General features: G+C 43.4%; 1 protein-coding gene and 1 long non-coding RNA gene across 2 annotated transcripts; one reads left to right on the top strand and one right to left on the bottom strand.

The window, feature by feature from the left end:
* The first annotated feature begins 268 nt into the window (after positions 1-268).
* LOC115205291 (adhesion G-protein coupled receptor G4) lies at positions 269-17,683 on the top strand. The gene is made up of 28 exons (XM_029771096.1): positions 269-392; positions 4,445-4,527; positions 4,721-5,347; positions 5,651-5,748; positions 5,858-5,916; positions 6,301-6,355; positions 6,630-6,670; positions 6,791-6,939; positions 8,695-9,543; positions 9,686-9,775; positions 9,952-10,043; positions 10,149-10,216; positions 10,324-10,360; positions 10,614-10,639; positions 11,122-11,264; positions 11,481-11,610; positions 12,497-12,603; positions 12,801-13,005; positions 13,158-13,323; positions 13,975-14,124; positions 14,627-14,746; positions 14,840-14,992; positions 15,099-15,220; positions 15,507-15,775; positions 16,089-16,194; positions 16,321-16,607; positions 16,755-16,856; positions 16,966-17,683. The coding sequence occupies exons 2-28, from the start codon at positions 4,452-4,454 to the stop codon at positions 17,157-17,159; spliced, it is 4,521 nt and encodes a 1,506-aa protein (XP_029626956.1). The 5' UTR covers positions 269-392; positions 4,445-4,451; the 3' UTR covers positions 17,160-17,683.
* On the bottom strand, positions 13,813-14,862 carry LOC115205294 (uncharacterized). The gene is made up of 2 exons (XR_003880582.1): positions 14,776-14,862; positions 13,813-14,057 (listed from the first exon to the last, which is right to left on the bottom strand). It is a non-coding gene; the product is annotated as an uncharacterized LOC115205294 (long non-coding RNA).
* Positions 17,684-18,516: the final 833 nt, after the last annotated feature.

Below are 18,516 nucleotides of genomic sequence, written 5' to 3'. Positions count from 1 at the left end.
AAATCACCCAAAACCACTCACCCAAAGCCTTTCACATACATTGAGTAGAATTATAAGTTGGGTAGAAATTGTATATACGTATTTCCATATTTGAAGAACTAAAGTTGTAGATATTATGGTCAATCTGCCCTCCGTTGCCTTAGTTATGTTTACTGCTCTGTGTCTGATTAATAAGTAAGCCAGGACACAAAAGGAGAGGGCGTGGAGCTCTTCTCATAGAGAAAGACATTATAGTCTCCCTCATTCAACAAAGACTATTAACCCAGGAGGTCAACCTTTTCTCTTAACCTTCCATTTGGTGTTATAGACATGTAAGAGACAGTTTATTCAACTCTCATTTGCTTGTTTTATCTGGTGAAGGACATTGCTTTTTGCACTGGGGGATGACACAGGTAAGTCATAGTTTTGTTTGCATGTACAGTACCTGTCAAGTTTGGACACACCTACTCATTCCAGGGTTTTTCTTTATTTTTTACCATTTTTACCATTTACCATTTTTCTACATTGTAGATTAACAGTAAAGACATCAAAACTGTGAAATAACACATATGGAATGATGTAGTAACCAAAAAAGATAGTCACCTGGAATGCATTTCAATTAACAGGTGTGCCTCGTTAAAAGTACATTTGTGGAATTTCTTTCCTTCTTAATGCGTTTGAACCAATCACAAGGTAAGGGTGGTATACAGAAGATAGCCCTATTTGGTAAAAGACCAAGTCCATAGCATGGCGAGAATATCTCAAATAAGCAAAGAGAAACGACAATCCATCATTACTTTAAGACCTATATACTGTATACATATATGTTGCAAAAAAGCTGTAAAAAAACTAAAAGATATTTGTCCTCCGAAGAGGGGGGGTGGTGGAGGGGTTAATAAAAAAAGAATAGGGAATAATAGAAGAAGAAAAAACACATGAAGGTCAGTCAATCTGGAAAATTTCAAGAACTTTGAAAGTTTCTTCAAGTGCAGTCGCAAAAACCATCAAGTGCTATGATGGAACTGGTTCTCATGGGGACCACCACAGGAAAGGAAGACCCAAAGTTACCTCCGCTGCAGAGGATACATTAATTAAAGTTAACTGCACTTCAGATTGCAGCCCAAATAAATGCTTCACAGAGTTCAAGTAACAGACACATCTCAACAAGAAACCACTATTAAAGGACACCAATAAGAAGAAGAGTCTTGCTTGGGCTAAGAAAAACAACCAATGGACATTAGACCGGTGTAAATCTATCTTTTGGTCTGATGAGTCCAACTTTCAGATTTTGGTTCCAACTGCCATGTATTTATGAGACACAGAGTAGGTGAACGGATGATCTCTGCATTTGTGGTTCCCACCGTGAAGCATGGAGGAGGTGGTGTGATAGTGCTTTGCTGGTGACACTGTCTGTGATTTATTTAGATTTCAAGTCACACTTAACCAGCATGGCTACCACAGCATCCTGCAGCAATACACCATCCCATCTAGTTTGCGCTTAGTGAGACTATAATTTGTTTTTCAACAGGACAATGACCCAACACACCTCCAGGTTGTGTAAGGGCTATTTGACCAAGAAGGAGAGTGATGGAGTGCTGCATCAGATGACCTGGCCTCTACAATCACCCAACCTCAACCCAATTGAGATGGTTTGGGATGAGTTGGACCGTAGAGTGAAGGAAAAGCAGCCAACAAGTGCTCAGCATATGTGGGAACTCCTTCAAGACTGTTCAAATCAAATCAAATGTATTTGTCACATACACATGGTTAGCAGGTGTTAATGCAAGTGTAGTGAAATGCTTGTGCTTCTAGTTCCGACCATGCCGTAATATCTAACAAGTAATCTACCAATTCCACAACAACTACCTTGTACACAAAAGAGTAAAGGAATGAATATGAATATGTACATAAAAATATATAAATGAGTGATGGCCGAACGGCATAGGCAAGATGTAGTAGATGGTATGGAGTACAGTATATACATATGAGATGAGTATTGTAGGGTATGAAAACATATAAAGCAGCATTGTTTAAGGTGGCTAGTGATACATTACATCAGGATGGCAAGATGCAGTAGATGGTATAGAGTACAGTATATACATATAAGATGATTAATGTAGGTTATGAAAACATTATATAAAGTGGCATTGTTTGAAGTGGCTAGTGATACATCTAATTAAATCAAGATGAAAAGATGCAGTAGATGGTATGGCGTACAGTATATACATATGAGATGAATAATGTAGGTTATGTAAACATTATCTAATATAAATAATATAAAGTGTCAAGTGATAAATTGATTACATCAATTTTCCCATTATTAAAGTGGCTTGAGTTGAGTCAGCATGTTGGCAGCAGCCACTCAATGTTAGTGATGGCTGTTAACAGTCTGATGGCCTTGAGATAGAAGCTGTTTTTCAGTCTCTCGGTTCCAGCTTTGATGCACCTGTACTGACCTCGCCTTCTGGATGTTAGCGGGGTGAACAGGCAGTGGCTCGGGTGGTTGCTGTCCTTGATGATCTTTTTGGCCTTCCTGTGACGTCGGGTGGTGTAGGTGTCCTGGGGGGCAGGTAGTTTGCACCCGGTGATGCGTTGTGCAGACCTCAATACCCTCTGGAGAGCCTTCCGGTTATGGGCATCTGTAAAAGTTTGTGAGTGTTTTTGGTGACGAGTCGAATTTCTTCAGCCTCCTGAGGTTGAAGAGGCGCTGCTGCGCCTTCTTCACCACGCTGTCTGTGTGGGTGGACCATTTCAGTTTGTCCGTGATGTGTACGCCAAGGAACTTAAAACTCTCCACCCTCTCCACTACTGTCCCGTCAATGTAGATAGGGGGCTGCTCCCTCTGCTGTTTCCTGAAGTCCACAATCATCTCTTTTGTTTTGTTGACATTAAGTGCGAGGTTATTTTCCTGACACCACACTCCGAGGGCCCTCACCTCCTCCCTGTAGGCCATCTCGTCGTTGTTGGTAATCAAGCCACCACTGTAGTGTCGTCTGCAAACTTGATGATTGAGTTGGAGGCGTGCATGGCCACGCAGTCGTGGGTGAACAGGGAGTACAGAAGAGGGCTGAGAACGCACCCTTGTTGTTACCTACCCTCACCATCTGGGGGCGGCCCGTCAGGAAGTCCAGGACCCAGTTGCACAGGGCGGGGTTGAGACCCAGGGCCTCGAGCTTAATGACGAGTTTGGAGGGTACTATGGTGTTAAATGCTGAGCTGTAATCGATGAACAGCATTCTTACATAGGTATTCCTCTTGTCCAGATGGGTTAGGGCAGTGTGCAGTGTGATGGCGATTGCGTCGTCTGTGGACCTATTGGGTCGGTAAGCAAATTGGAGTGGGTCTAGGGTGTCAGGTAGGGTGGAGGTGATATGGTCCTTGACTAGTCTCTCAAAGCACTTCATGATGACAGAAGTGAGTGCTACAGGGCGGTAGTCGTTTAGTTCAGTTACCTTAGCTTTCTTGGGTACAGGAACAATGGTAGCCATCTTGAAGCATGTGGGGACAACAGACTGGGATATGGAGCGATTGAATATGTCCATAAACACACCAGCCAGCTGGTCTGCGCATGCTCTGAGGACGCGGGCCGGTATGCCGTCTGGGCCTGAAGCCTTGCGAGGGTTAACACGTTTAAATGTTTTACTCACGTTGGCTGCAGTGAAGGAGAGCCCGCAGGTTTTGGTAGCGGGCTGTGTTAGTGGCACTGTATTGTCCTCAAAGCGAGCAAAAAAGTTGTTTAGTCTGTCTGGGAGCAAGGCATCGTGATCTGCGACTGGGCTGATTTTTCTTTTGTACATTTTACATGTTATACATTTAGCAGACGCTCTTATCCAGAGCGACTTACAGTAGTGAATGCATACATTTCATACATTTTTTCATACTTTTTTCCCCCCGTACTGGTCCCCCGTGGGAATCGAACCCACAACCCTGGCGTTGCAAACACCATGCTCTACCAACTCAGCCACACGGGACCCATTGTTTTGTAGTCCGTGATTGACTGTAGACTCTGCCACATACCTCTCGCGTCTTAGCCGTTGAATTGCGACTCCACTTTGTCTCTGTACTGACGCTTAGCTTGTTTGATTGCCTTGCCTGTTGCCAGCCTGTTGGAAAAGCGTTCCAGGTGAAGCTGGTTGAGAGAACGCCAAGAGTGTGCAAAGCTGTCATCAAGGCAAAGGGTGGCTACTTTGAAGAATCTAAAATCTAAAATATATTTTGATGTGTTTAACACTTTTTTGGTTACTACATGATTCCATTTAATAGTTTTGATGTCTTCACAATTATTCTACAATGTAGAAAATAGTAAAATAAAGAAAAACCCTTGAATGAGTAGGTGTGTCCAAACTTTTGACTGGTACTGTATATTGTACTCTTGTCTGATAACGGTTCTATTTGCAGATAGACTTCACTGTTCCTCTTTTCTGACATGATATTTACATGGAGAGATATTCCTTTTTTGTTTTAGACTGGTGATGGATTCTGCCAGGAGGCCCTGTTTCATAACCATGTGTTTGTGGGTACTGGCAACCACCTGTCTTCCATGTTCCGGTATGGCCATAAATAAATCAAATCAAATTGTATTGGTCACATACAAATATTTAATGATGTGATTATGAAGCAATTGTAGAAACAATAGTGTAAAAGTAGTGTCAATAGAATGCATTATGGCTGAAGACTGAACTCCACTAGAGGAGGTTTATTCCAATGTCAGTGTGTGACGTTGGTTCTGTGTTTGTGCCAGGCTCCCCGAGCCCCAGCCTGTGGGGTAAGAAGGCGGTGTTCTTGGGCCGTCCATGTATGTGGCAGCTGGGTAAGGAGTGTGTAATGCCCCCCCTGGAAGAGCTCAGTGTGTGTGTGCACCTGTGCCGGAAGATTGCGACGCCTGAGTGGACCGGCTTTGTGTACAAGGCGCCTGGCGCGAGGCAGGTAGAGCTGGGTCTTGCAGGCCGGGGAGGGCTCCTGGTGGCATGGCTGTTTGGGCAGGAGTGGTCGGTACCAGAGGACCTGCCCCTGGAACACTGGCAAAACATCTGCCTCACCTGGTCCAGCAACTCAGAGAGGCTCAGGCTCTACATCAATGGGAGCAGTCGCCTGGACGCCCACGTTAACGCCAGCCTGTCCCGGCGACTGGCCCACAATGGCACCCTGACCCTGGGGGTGTCCCATAACATAGTAGATGGGGTGATGGAGTTTGAGGATGGGAAGAACTTTCTGGGGGACATCAGCCTGTTCAGGATGTGGGGGCGGGAGCAGACGGCGGAGGAGGTGAGGGCCCATAGCTGTGCCGATGGGAACGTGGTGAGCTGGGACACCCGCGACTGGGACTACCAGAGATGCCTACCTGAAGATGACACGAGCCTCCAGTGTGGTTAGCTTCCGTACTTATTGTCTTCTACTGTATTCTATTTTGAGTCCTATTGAGAAAGGCAGCCCTGGGCACCATTCTATTCTATTCAAAGGGCCCCACTGAACAAATGTACAGTAAAGGGGTAAAAAGGATTGTGACAAAATATGTATTCTTTGAGTAAGTAGGGAGATTTCATCCTCTTGATATAATGTGTGAGGGAACATCTGTAGGTAATGAGGGAAAATCTGTATGTGATTTCTATAATGGAATATCTGGTTAATGCCCTGTCTTCTCCGGTTGGATTGTCTCGGTCACCTTTCTCAGCATGGTCAATGTTCAAAATTAAAATGAAGGCCGTCATAGCACAACGGCACCCTCTTGACAAGCCTGTCAAATCCCCAGAGGACATCATACACAAATGGGTAAGAAGGATGTGATAAAGGATTGCTTTTTCCATTACATGAAGGTGCCATGATATTCAATCCCAGTTGAATATGAACCCTATTTGTCTCTTTTGTCATTTTCCATCAGCTGGGGACGATATTTCCTGGGAACATTTCTGTGCGTGACATCTTTGTGTCATCTCCAAGGTAGTTTCATGTGTCAATTGAACGGAATTGTCCATTGGAATACAATGTACAGCATTGCTTGAATGGGGGGTGTTTTTGTATGTGTGTGTGTGCATGCGTATGTGCGTATGTGTGTGCAAGTGTGCGTGTATGTTTGTGGGTGCTTGTATGTGCGTGTACTATAGCGAAGCCATATCTATATGAGAAACCAACATGAAGAAGAACACTGTCTAGACTTTCGACAGTCGGTTGGATGCAAATGTTATTTTGACATACATCACATCTTGTGTGAATATAGATGATGTGTGTTTGTGTGTGTTGAAGCAACCTAGAACATTGAAATGAACACTGTGTGGACACATGTCCCTTAGCCTAATCTCTAGTGTTATCTGTGTTCCCACACAGCCAGATCTGTCAAGTGGGCTATAATCCTAGTGTGCGAGATACAGAGAAAGCTCAGGTACGTCACTATCCAGTGCCTCATTTTGATTTTCTATAATGAGGATTGCAATATCCTTAGAGAAGCACCGTGCTGATAGGGACAGCGCTGAAGGACTCCAGATAACGTTGTTATTCAACAGGACAGGCAGGAAACTAGCAGACAGGCTTTCATTGTAAACCCTTTTGTCAGGTCACAGATGAGGGGAAAGGTAAACTCATGAACAAGTAGGATAATTGTAATTAAGAGACCTTGCAAGTTAGAACTAAAATCATAAATATGTGTTTGTTTCCAGGAATCAAGAAAAATGGAGTTCAACTCAACTTCTGACAAGTGGTACGAGGAGAATGCATAAGTCATCTAAAAATTCAATAGTATGCCAGCATGAGGATGTATAATGGACATTATAGTTTCTAGTCTGATGTTGTTGCTTCACTGTAGTGTCTCTCTCCATAGTGTCAGCTGTCTGGTCTATGTGAGTGTTAGTCCTGAGACTGATGTTGGAGTTGCCCAGAATGAGATCTTTGGAAAGCTGAGTCTAGCCTTCACCTCTGGCCAAGTCACCATAATTGCAGACCCCAGCAGCCTCAGTGTACGCCCCATAGGTGGGTACACACACACATACACATACACACATACAGTACCAGTCAAAAGTTTGGACACACCTAGCCATTCAAGAGTTTTTCTTTATTTGTACTATTTTATATTTTATACATGTAGAATAGTAGTGAAGACATCAAAACTATGAAAAACACACATGGAATCATGTAGTAACCAAAAAAGTGTTGAACAAATCAAAATATATTTTATATTTGAGATTTTTCAAAGTAGCCACCCTTTGCCTTGATGACAGCTTTGCACACTCTTGGCATTCTCTAAACCAGCTTCACCTGGAATGCTTTTCCAACAGTCTTGAAGCAGTTCCCACATATGCTGAGCAATTGTTGGCTGCTTTTCCTTCACTCTGCGGTCTAACTCATCCCAAACCATATCAATTGGTTTGAGGTTGGGTGATTGTGGAGGCCAGTTCATCTGATACAGCACTCCATCACTCTCCTTCTTGGTCAAATAGCCCTTACATAGCCTGGAGGTGTGTTGGGTCATTGTCCTGTTGAAAAACAAATGATAGTCCCACTAAGCGCAAACCAGATGGGATGTTGTATCGCTTCAGAATGCTGTGGTAGCCATGCTGGTTAAGTGTGCCGTGAATTCTAAATAAATCACAGACAGTGTCACCAGCAAAGCACCCCCGCTCCAACACACCTCCTCCTCCATGCTTCACGGTGGGAACCACACATGCGGAGATCATCCGTTCACCTACTCTGTGTCTCATAAATACATGGCAGTTGGAACCAAAAATCTCAAATTTGAACTCATCAGACCAAAAGACAGATTTCCACTGGTCTAATGTCTATTGTTCATGCTTCTTGACCCAAGCAAGTCTCTTCTGCTTATTGGTGTCCTTTAATAGTGGTTTCTTTGCAATTCAACCATGAAGGCCTGATTCACGCAGTCTCCTCTGAACAGTTGATGTTGAGATATGTCTGTTACTTGAACTCTGTGAAGTATTTCTTTGGGCTGCAATTTCTGAGGCTGGTAACTCTAATGAACTTATCCTCTGCAACAGAGGTAACTTTGGGTCTTCCATTCCTGTGGTGGTCCTCATGAGATCCAGTTTCATCATAGAGCTTGATGGTTTTTGAGACTGCACTTGAAGAAACTTTCAAAGTTCTTGAAATGCTCTGTATTGACTGACCTTCATGTCTTAAAGTAATGATGGACTATTGTTTCTCTTTGCTTATTTGAGCTGTTCTTGCCATAATATGGACTTGGTCTTTTACCAAATAGGGCTATCTTCTGTATACCACCCCTACCTTGTCACAACACAACTGATTAGCTCAAATGCATTAATAAGGAAAGAAATTCCACAAATGAACTTTTAACAAGGCACACCTGTTAAATGAAATGCATTCCAGGTGACTACCTCGTGAAGCTTGTTGAGAGAAAGCTCAAGAGTGTGCAAAGCTGTCATCAAGGCAAAGGGTGGCTACTTTGAAGAATCTAAAATATATTTTGATTTGTTTAACACTTTTTTGGTTACTCTATGATTCTATATGTGTTATGTCATAGTTTTGATGTATTCACTGTTATTCTACAATGTAGAAAATAATTTTTTTAAACTAAGAAAAACCCTTGAATGAGTAGGTGTGTCCAAACCTTTTACTGGTACTGTACATATTCACATATACACATACAAATAGCATGCCCACACATGCACATGGATGCAAATGGATTGCACATTCACATTTTTGCACGCTGTTATGCACACCGTTGTGTAATATCTTGCTCATTCCTCACAGGGGCTTTCCCCAATGTAACAGCTTCTCCTCCCACTGACACCAACACCACTGCTGGCTCACCAACCAGAACCACTGCTGGCTCACCAACCAGAACCACTGCTGGCTCACAAACCAGCACCACTGCTGGCTCACCAACCAGAACCACTGCTGGCTCACCAACCAGCACCACTGATGGCTCACAAACCAGCACCACTGCTGGCTCACCAACCAGCACTACTGCTGGCTCACAAACCAGCACCACTGCTGGCTCACCAACCAGCACCACTGCTGGCTCACCAACCAGAACCACTGCTGGCTCACCAACAATAACTACTACTGGCTCACCAACCAGCACCACTGCTGGCTCACAAACCAGCACCACTGCTGGCTCACCAACCAGCACCACTGCTGGCTCACCAACCAGCACCACTGCTGGCTCACCAACCAGCACCACTACTGGCTCACCAACCAGAACTACTACTGGCTCACCAACCAGCACCACTGCTGGCTCACCAACAATAACTACTACTGGCTCACCAACCAGCACCACTGCTGGCTCACCAACCAGCACTACTGCTGGCTCACCAACCAGCACCACTGCTGGTTCACCAACCAGCACGACTGCTGGCTCACCAACCAGCACCACTGCTGGCTCACCAACCAGAACTACTACTGGCTCACCAACCAGCACCACTGCTGGCTCACCAACCAGCACCACTACTGGTTCACCAACCAGAACTACTACTGGCTCACCAACCAGCACCACTGCTGGCTCACCAACCAGCACTACTGCTGGCTCACCAACCAGCACCACTGCTGGTTCACCAACCAGCACGACTGCTGGCTCACCAACCAGCACTACTGCATCAGGTGACACAATTCTTTCATAAAATAGAAATGCTGAACTGCTATGCACTAAGGAGGACCTGAAATTGGCTTCCATTACATTTTCACCAATCTATTCTAAAGAAGCTGGTTCCATTCTTGTCTGTCGACCCTGGCACTCCTACAGAGACACAGCAACCATCCATTGGAGTGCCTGCAAATCCCACTGGCCTGTCTACAACCAGAGAATCTTTAGACTTCAGCTCAACAAAACCAGGTCAGCCAATATGACACATTTGATTACCTGTCTGCTAACGCTACAAATAAGCTTCATTTTCATAGAAAAATATCAGTGGCTCTGAAATAAGTTTATTTTCCATAGGTGTAAGACCTAGGTTGAGAGATGAAGGCTGTTCAAATGTACAATCATTTCCACTGTTATGCTGTTATTAGGCATTACATCCACCTTCTACAGAGTTAATATGAAACTGAATATGACAACTACTGTAACTGCCAACGACCCAGGGGAGACCATTCAGCAGTGGGTAAGAAACACAACAACAACAGCGTCGGCACGGAGGATGATAAACGTATAATAACATTCTCTTCAGCCTAGCGGTCGACACAGCGTCTTTTTCTCTGGGTTACAGGTTCAGAGAAAGCTTGGGAAAGTCAAGATGAACGTATTAAACATCAATATTTTAACCTCGACTTATAAGTAAGTCCTGGCATTACCTACATTATGACATGTTGGTTAGCATAAGAAGAACAAGACCCTGAGGTGGGCCTTTTAACGGGGGCTTGTTCCATGTGTTTTTGTTGTAGAGTCAATGATCATAAAAAGATTGAAGAACTGGAGATGGTGAGGCTGTTTTAAAAAAAAATATTGGATCAACAATGGAAATTGATTTAGGGTGTAACTGCATTTAATCATAATCGCAGCAGTAAGGAACCAGTTATACTATTGCGAAAATGAATGAGCATAATCTTTATTACCACACTGTAAGTATATGGCTTTCAATATGAGGAAACAATTTATTGCCCACTAGCCATGAATTGTGTTTGGTTAAGTAAGATGTACAGTGCATATTTCATTGTGGTGTCTTCTCTGTTAGACTGCTGAGCTGAGACTTGAGAAAAGGTAAGAGATGATAAAAAAGGAAAGAGATGATAAAAAAAGAGATGATAAAGAAGGTAAGAGATGATAAAAAAGGTAAGAGATTTATTTTTAAAGGAAAGAGATTTTTTTTTAAAGGCAAAAAACAATTGCCATTTTGTTATGTAGACTTGATACCAACATGTTTTGTTTTTTCCCCAACTTCTTTTAGTATACTTTTGACATTTCAGTAACCATTTTTTTTTTACTGAATCTGTTTTTTTAAATTGACCTTTTATTTAACCTGGCAAGTCAGTTAAGAACAAACTCTTATTTATAGTGACAGTCTACCAGGGAACAGTGGGCTAACTGCCTTGTTCAGAACGACAGATGATTATCTTGTCAGCTAAGGATTCGATCCAGCAACCTTGCGGTTACTGGCCCAACACTCTAACCACTAGGCTACCTGCTGCCCCAGGTTGGTTGTCAGGTTGGTTTTGGGTTTTCATCCCATATTTTGTCTGTAGGTTTAGATGTACCTTCCAGGTTGAGGATGCTGATGCACGTAACGTCACAACCACTCAAACACTCATCACTGACCTTCTGTCCGGGAACCATGTTGATGAAGAGATCCAGGTTGACCGTAGAGATGTCCACGTTTCACATATAGGTACAGTATGGCTGACCTTTGACCTTTCCTCCATCTGTATTCGATTTTCTGATCTATATTAGAGTGAATGAATGGTGTCCACCCAACTTCTGTCACCAATCATACTTTCTCAGATCACACTTTCAGGAGGGAGGCATGGAAGAAAGAAAGAAAGAAGGAAAGAGAGAAAGGAGGACGGAACGTGCCTGACTTATTAACCTATTTTCCCCTCTCCAGATCCTGGGAGCTGTCCTAAGGACACTCATGAGAGTTTCTGGGGTGTGTATAAATGGCCAATGACAGAGGTCCAGATGACAAAAACTATGATCTGTGAGAAGAACCGTGGATCAAGGGCTTCCAGGAAATGGTGAAAGGCCCAGCTAACATTACATTTGCAATAATGCTTGTTAATTGGGGTCGGAAAATCTCATGGCTGTAGTGATGATGGTGGGAGTACCATAAATGGTGGTTTATATAGTAGATACTGTGAAGTAAAATGATGTGCATTACATTCCATGGTACGGTAGATCTTGTTAGCTTTATTCAAACAAACAGTTTCTTGCTGAATCATCTTAACCCTATACGTCTTCCTGAGGATTCAGAATATGTCTTTTAACCTGTTCAATACCAGAGCTGTGACTACGGTCAGAGGGCAAAATCATATTTCTATGGGTAAAATCACCTGTTGCCATAGAGACGGCTCAGCGAAGAGATCCTTCAAATGTCTTCTAGACACAGTGCAACCCTGTCACACACGCTCTTACCAATGTGCACACAATCACTCAGTCACAGAGATGACACTGGTGGATCTCTCAGGGCGAGCAATCAAGCAAGAATCCATTTCCTTCAATTGAATTGGGTGGACGGAGCGCCCCTGGTGTCAGAGTGAAACATTGTCCTAGCGTGTATTATGCAAGCAGTGATACATTATGTCAATGTTTATTAAGCCTACCAGGGGAAGGTTTACTGCAGGAAGTAAACATTGAAGGGAAAGAAAAGGATCCTCACCTATAGTTGAAAGAAATCCCTTTGACTTACGTTTCCCATGATGCCTCCGTAGTCCACCCTCCTCCCTGAAATGTCAATATACAAGATCTTTGATTTTGATCATCGTAAAAAGAGGTGTGCAATTATGCAAAATAGTAACAAATTGGTTATTGACTACAGATCAGAACAAGACAAGACTGGTCCTCTCGTCTTCTGCTCATTTCACCTTCATCTCTTTTTTCTCCTTTCCCCCTTCTTCCCTTTAGTGAGTTAGATGGAGTGACTGAGAAAGCCAAATGGGCTAAGCCAAATCTGAAGGCATGCAAGCCGGTAATCACCATCTCTGATCTGGATAAAGTCACCGTCACAGCAAGTAAGTGCCTTGTGCAGTCTAAATACCAGTCACTAGGTTTTGGTGAAATAACAGTCATTTGTTATGTATTGTACTGTAGCTATGGCATGCATGCTCTTCCCTAGCCACTTCCACTGTGTTTTTCAGTAGTATTATATTGAAATATTCCAAAGTGCAGTGTGTTACATAACATTGGACTTTGTGTCCTTTCCTCCCAGACAACTCAGCAGATGTGGTGGACATGATTAAGAACCTCCTAGGTGACGAGGGGGACCTGAGTGACTCCCAGCTGGCCACCGTGGTCCAAAAGCTGGATGAGGTTCTGTGGGTCAGCACGGTGACCACTCAGCTCGGCGGGGATATTGTCAACATCATCGCTAAAATCCTGGTGTCCAATTCTGACCTGTCAGCAGTCGCCAACGAGTAAGGGGAAGGGGCAACGGGGAGAGGGAATATGGTTGCAAGATTTCATGTAATTTTTCCTAATTTTCTGATGTCACCTGTGTATTTTCCTCCTCCTCTGCTGTTCTTTATGACAAATCTGTCACTCACATTTTCCAACATGTTCCCAACAGAATACTGGGTATCACAGACAGCATTGGGGACCAGATGTATTTCCCTGAGGAGTCACTAAATGTGACCGTCCCTTCCCTGGCCCTCTCCATGATCAACGTAGATCCCGAGCAGTTCCAGGGCCTCACGTTTGGTGTCTCCTCGTTTTTGACTGGCCTTGTTCCAGAGGTAAAATTGTAATATGACCCTATTGTCTGGTCAAGCACATTCTGGATTTGACTGGCAAACAGTGAGTATCACAACTCAGAGTTACAGTGTCCATGCTCCAGCAGTGCAACCAAATAACTGTACTGTCAATATAAATGTCCTGTTCTTTTTTGCTCCCTGTGATATGCTGAGCCCTTCCTTACCAAAAATAAATGACATGATTAACTGGACTGTTTTCATTCCATCTAAAAGAGGACATGTCCTTAAGTGAACAGAGAAATGTATGACACATGTAGATGTTATATGGAAAAAGGAAAATAGAAATAATCCTGCATAACAGCAAATGTGAATTATTATGTAGACATTACAAGTTTTACATTTCCTGCATTGCAGAAAAGCTCTCCTGCAACAGGGTGATCAAATTAAGATCCTACATCTGTAGCATTAATTTCAACTGTGCTGAAACAGCAAATAGTAATGAAGTTATGACGTTTTACAGAAACAAGGATATTGCTTTACAAGAACATTGTTTATTCCAACACGTGTCCATTGTTTTCATTGGTGCAATGAACAAGGATCTTTAGTTCCATGATGAAATGTAGTTATATTTGTCCAATTGAATAAATCATTGTACATGCGTTTTGATTATTTGTACACCACTTTCTTTTATAGATCTTTGTCAACCAGACATTCTTGAGTCGGCCTTGTGATGGCACAGTCGCGTCCATCTCCCTTCCGCAGTCCCTTCACAACTTCTTCCCCCAGGGAAACAAAAACAAGAGAGTTCAGTTCCACTTCTATGGCATACAGGAGCTTTTCAAGGTACCTGGTTAAGAATGGCTTGATGTTGTAAACAACGTATGAGGTGCATCATGAATTTTGGTTAGTTATTCATTAATAACCTTTTACTTCAGTGGGCTAAATCAGTGTTTCTTGGTAGTCTTAAATAAATCTACTTTGAAACAAAAGTATCCACCTCACACACATGGTTATGGCTTAAACAAAGAAGACACCTGTACCGTGTCAGATATAGAGTTGAAATGTATTACATTTTGAGTTTGCATCCCAATATTACACTTAATATACATATAACAGAAAACAGAAATATATATTTAAAAACACGTTTGATGTAGAAACAGCAGGTTTTTTAAAGTCATTTTGGAAATTATGAACAATATTAATAACGTTCCACCCATGAGTCCACTAGAGGGCGATGTGGTCACTTGACTGCAGGAAACTATGGAAGGATGGTTTACTTATTTCGAAGAAAAGCTTGCAGCAAATGTAGAGTAGTTCAGTGTTAAAGTTTAATGATCATTCACAGGACCCAGCAACCAACTGGACGCTGAATAGTTATGTGGTGTCTGCCAGTGTCAACAACAGCAATGTCAGCAACCTTAGGGATCCCGTGGTGGTGACACTTCGTCACCTCAAGCCTAAAGAGGTGAGGAATGAAAAATAGCTTCATCTTACCACTGAACGTAGTGATGTTTCTGCTTTAGAGCCTGACTAGCTGCACCCTTTGCTTCCCCAACAGAAAAACGACAAGGTGGAGTGTGTGTACTGGGACTTCCAGAAGAACAATGGGAGCGGTGGATGGGACAGCAACGGGTGTGAGACACTTCCAAGTATCTCCGCTTATCAGACCACCTGCCAATGCTACCACCTGACCCATTTCGGCGTGCTCCTGGTGAGTCACCTTTGTTGTCGACTGAGGGAAACAAAAGACATTAGTGCACTGCATCTGGACTGATATGAGGCTCCTATTGACCTTTGACCTCTGTGGTGTCCTACAGGATGTGTCCAGGACTCCTATCAATGAGGCTGACCAGGAGATCCTGACGGTCATCTCTTACCTGGGCTGTGGTGTGTCCTCCATTTTCCTGGGCATCAGCCTGCTCACCTACGTGGTCTTTGAGTAAGTCAGCATCAGGACAGATAGTCAAGGAGGCAGATTCATGGATGGGACAGACAGGGCAGACTATTTGGTGATATTACTTCACACTATGTTCTCTACTTTTCTGTAGCCTTTCACATCACATTCTCCATCTCTCCTCCTTTCTCTCTGTGTCATTGGCTTATTTCCTCCTGTGCTTCATCTGCCACTCACACTATTCTTCTCATTCTCACCCTCTTTCCATTCATCTCCCAATATATTATTTTCTCTCTGTCTCTCTCTCTCTCTCTCTTCCACTCCGTCACAGGAAGCTGCGTAGCGACTACCCATCTAAGATCCTCATCAACCTTTCTGTGGCTCTGCTGGGCCTGAACCTAGTCTTCCTGCTGGACTCCTGGCTGTCCTCCTTCGGCAGCTACGGTCTCTGCATCAGCACGGCAGCCACGCTGCACTACTTCCTGTTAGCCTCATTCACCTGGATGGGCCTGGAGGCCGTCCACATGTACTTCGCTCTGGTCAAGGTCTTCAACGTCTATGTCCCCCTCTACATCCACAAGTTCTGCGCCCTCGGCTGGGGTAAGGCAGTCTGAAGCAAAATAAGGACACTTGTATTAAAATCTTTTAGAGTAAGAATTGTATGACTACAATTATCTTTTTTTGATTTGCTTGTATCGGAATAACATTGAAATATGTGTTGAGAGCCTTGAGTCGAGAAAATAAAAAAGATCAATCAATTCAAGGTAAACGACAGTGATTTACTTTCCTTTTCGACGCTTTTTTATTGTAGTCAGTGTTTGAAACGTTTACACAGGCCCTGATCTAACGGATTAGCTGACCATGTTTGATGAGGGAATAGAATGAAGAGGTAAAGTTCTCTGTCTCCACACAGGCATTCCTCTGGTGATTGTCAGCCTGGTCCTGGCCATAGAGAAGGATGCCTATGGCAGTGTTCTATCTGAGGCCTCCCTTGACTCTCTACAGGGCCCTGAGCCATTGTGAGTGTGCTGCACGGCCAGTTGACCAGTGTTACTGATACAGGTTATTGATAGGGGTGTGTGGCAGTTCATCACATCCATGTTATTAATCATCTCTCTCTCTCTCTCTCCCACTCCCTTTCTCAGCTGTTGGATACAAAGTTATGTTTTCTTCTACATCACGGTCGTGTCGTTCGTGCTGCTGGTCCTGGTTTTTAACGTGGTCGTGTTCATTGTGGTTCTGGTCCAAATCCGCCACATGCAGACCAATAAGCCTGCAGCAACAGGAAACAAGCGCTGTGCCATGCATGATTTGAGAGCGGTGGCCAGTCTCACCTTCCTGTTGGGTCTCACCTGGCCAATAGCCTTCTTTACTTGGGGACCAGTCAGGGTCCCTATGCTCTACCTCTTCTCTGTCCTCAACAGTCTGCAAGGTAAGGGGACCAATATAATGGTGTCTATTGTACAAGAAGGTATGGAAGAGAAAGAGAAAGAGAGAGAGAGAGGCAAGTAAAGCAGGCAGGCAGAGAGAGAGATAGAAAGAGAGAAGCCCCAGTATCTCCTCTCTGTCTATGTTTCAGGGTTCTTTATCTTTGTCTTCTACTGCCTGATGAAAGAGAATGTGAGGAAGCAGTGGAGGATCCATTTGTGCTGTGGCCGATTCAGGCTCAATGACTATTCAGGTACAGTCCAGGGACCTCCAAGCACTTTGTCTGCTAAATGACTCAAATGTAAATATGGTTCATAGAGTGTTCCTGAAGTTGCTTCATTTTTACCTTTGACCCGGTTTAGATTGGAGCCGCTCCATGGCGATGGGCAGCAAGGCCAAGCAGAACCAGCTGGTGCACCGCTCTCCATCTGTCAAGTCTGTCAACACTTCCTCTAGGAAGATCTCTGATGACTCCACTACAGCTAGCTGTAGCTCTGGCACACCCTACCAACAAGGGGCCGAGTCTACTGTAGCTCCATCATGGGGCCTAGTCTAGCTCCACCAGGGAGCCTAGCTCCACCAGGGGGCCTAGCCTAGCTCCACCAGGATGCCTAGTCTAGCTCCACCAGGGGACCTAGCCTAGCTCCACTAGGTGGACTAGCATGGCTCACAGCACAGGGACACTGACATTTACACAACATGTGCTATAACATCCTTCACCTGAAACAATGGGAAAAGCTTGAGCTCAGGACATCATAGCAGACACCTGAGTTCAGTCCATTCTGAATTGCACTGTCATATGTCTCTCTGCAGTGCGGGTCTCAACTTCCTCAGGAGATAAACAGAATCTAGGTGTAAGTGTTAGCCTGTTCTGTGCATTAAAGGACACAAACTCTATGAATGATGTGTATTGTAAGTGGACTATTGTTGTAGTAAATGATCAATATGTTGGTACCTTGTGCATTCTGTTTGGTAAATTGCATTTCTCTTCTCCATAATGTGTTTCTGTTTATCTTTTCATAATGTTAGATTTAAAAGGTTTGCAAATAAAGAAGAGGAATGAAAACCTTGAAGTTTCAAGAGTCAACGACAACCTTTCTTGACTTCATAGAAACATATATTTTCAAAGCCTCGTAATGTAGGCATTCCGTTGGGCTTTGTCTCTGACCATTTTAACAGGAAACAACCCGTGACATTTAATGAAACACATTATGTTTACCGCCATCTCTAAAAGACTTGAAGGTCGATGAATGTGGTTTGTTTAGCATAGGGGAGAATCTTTCACTTTCAGTCTTTTCTCCATTTCTCCGTCTCAAATACACCTTATGAATAGCGCTCTTCCCACCCTTGTATTTTGACAGAAAGATAAGGCTATGTGGTTCATTCAAAAGGTGCCGAATGTAAACTTGGTGACATTTCAATGGAATGTTCAACACATCTGACAAAATGGGTCTGTGTCAAGCATATGACAGCATAACATCTCATGTTGTTTTAGCTGTATGGCTACAAGGCAATGTGTCCTTGTGTTGACTAGTGAAAAGATGTCTGCATCACATCATCATGGGTGGCTGTGATTTTCATTGTGGTTCTCTGTACAAATATGGAATACTGCTCTCGTTTTCTAAAGAGAGCTGTTTCAAATAAGAATTTCAAGTCTAATATAAAATATTTATTTATTGCAATTACGTTACTGTCTGAAAATGCTCAGCTGTCTGCATTCTGCCCATAGGAAAACATCTATACTGAGCATACAATGCTTGTCTTAGATTGACATTAGGATTATTACTTGCACAGTGCACAGAAAGTATGATAATGTAAATATCACAAAGCAATAGCCATTCTATAACCATGCTATTACTTATTTTAACCCTTCCCATATCAAACTGTAGATATTTCCAAACTTTCTAACCGAC

This window comes from Salmo trutta, chromosome 13 (genome assembly GCF_901001165.1).
Source record: "Salmo trutta chromosome 13, fSalTru1.1, whole genome shotgun sequence".
NCBI classification, from domain to species: Eukaryota; Metazoa; Chordata; class Actinopteri; order Salmoniformes; family Salmonidae; genus Salmo; species Salmo trutta.
The sequence above is the reverse complement of the archived record's forward strand: the minus strand, read 5'-3'. Positions and strand labels throughout refer to the sequence as shown.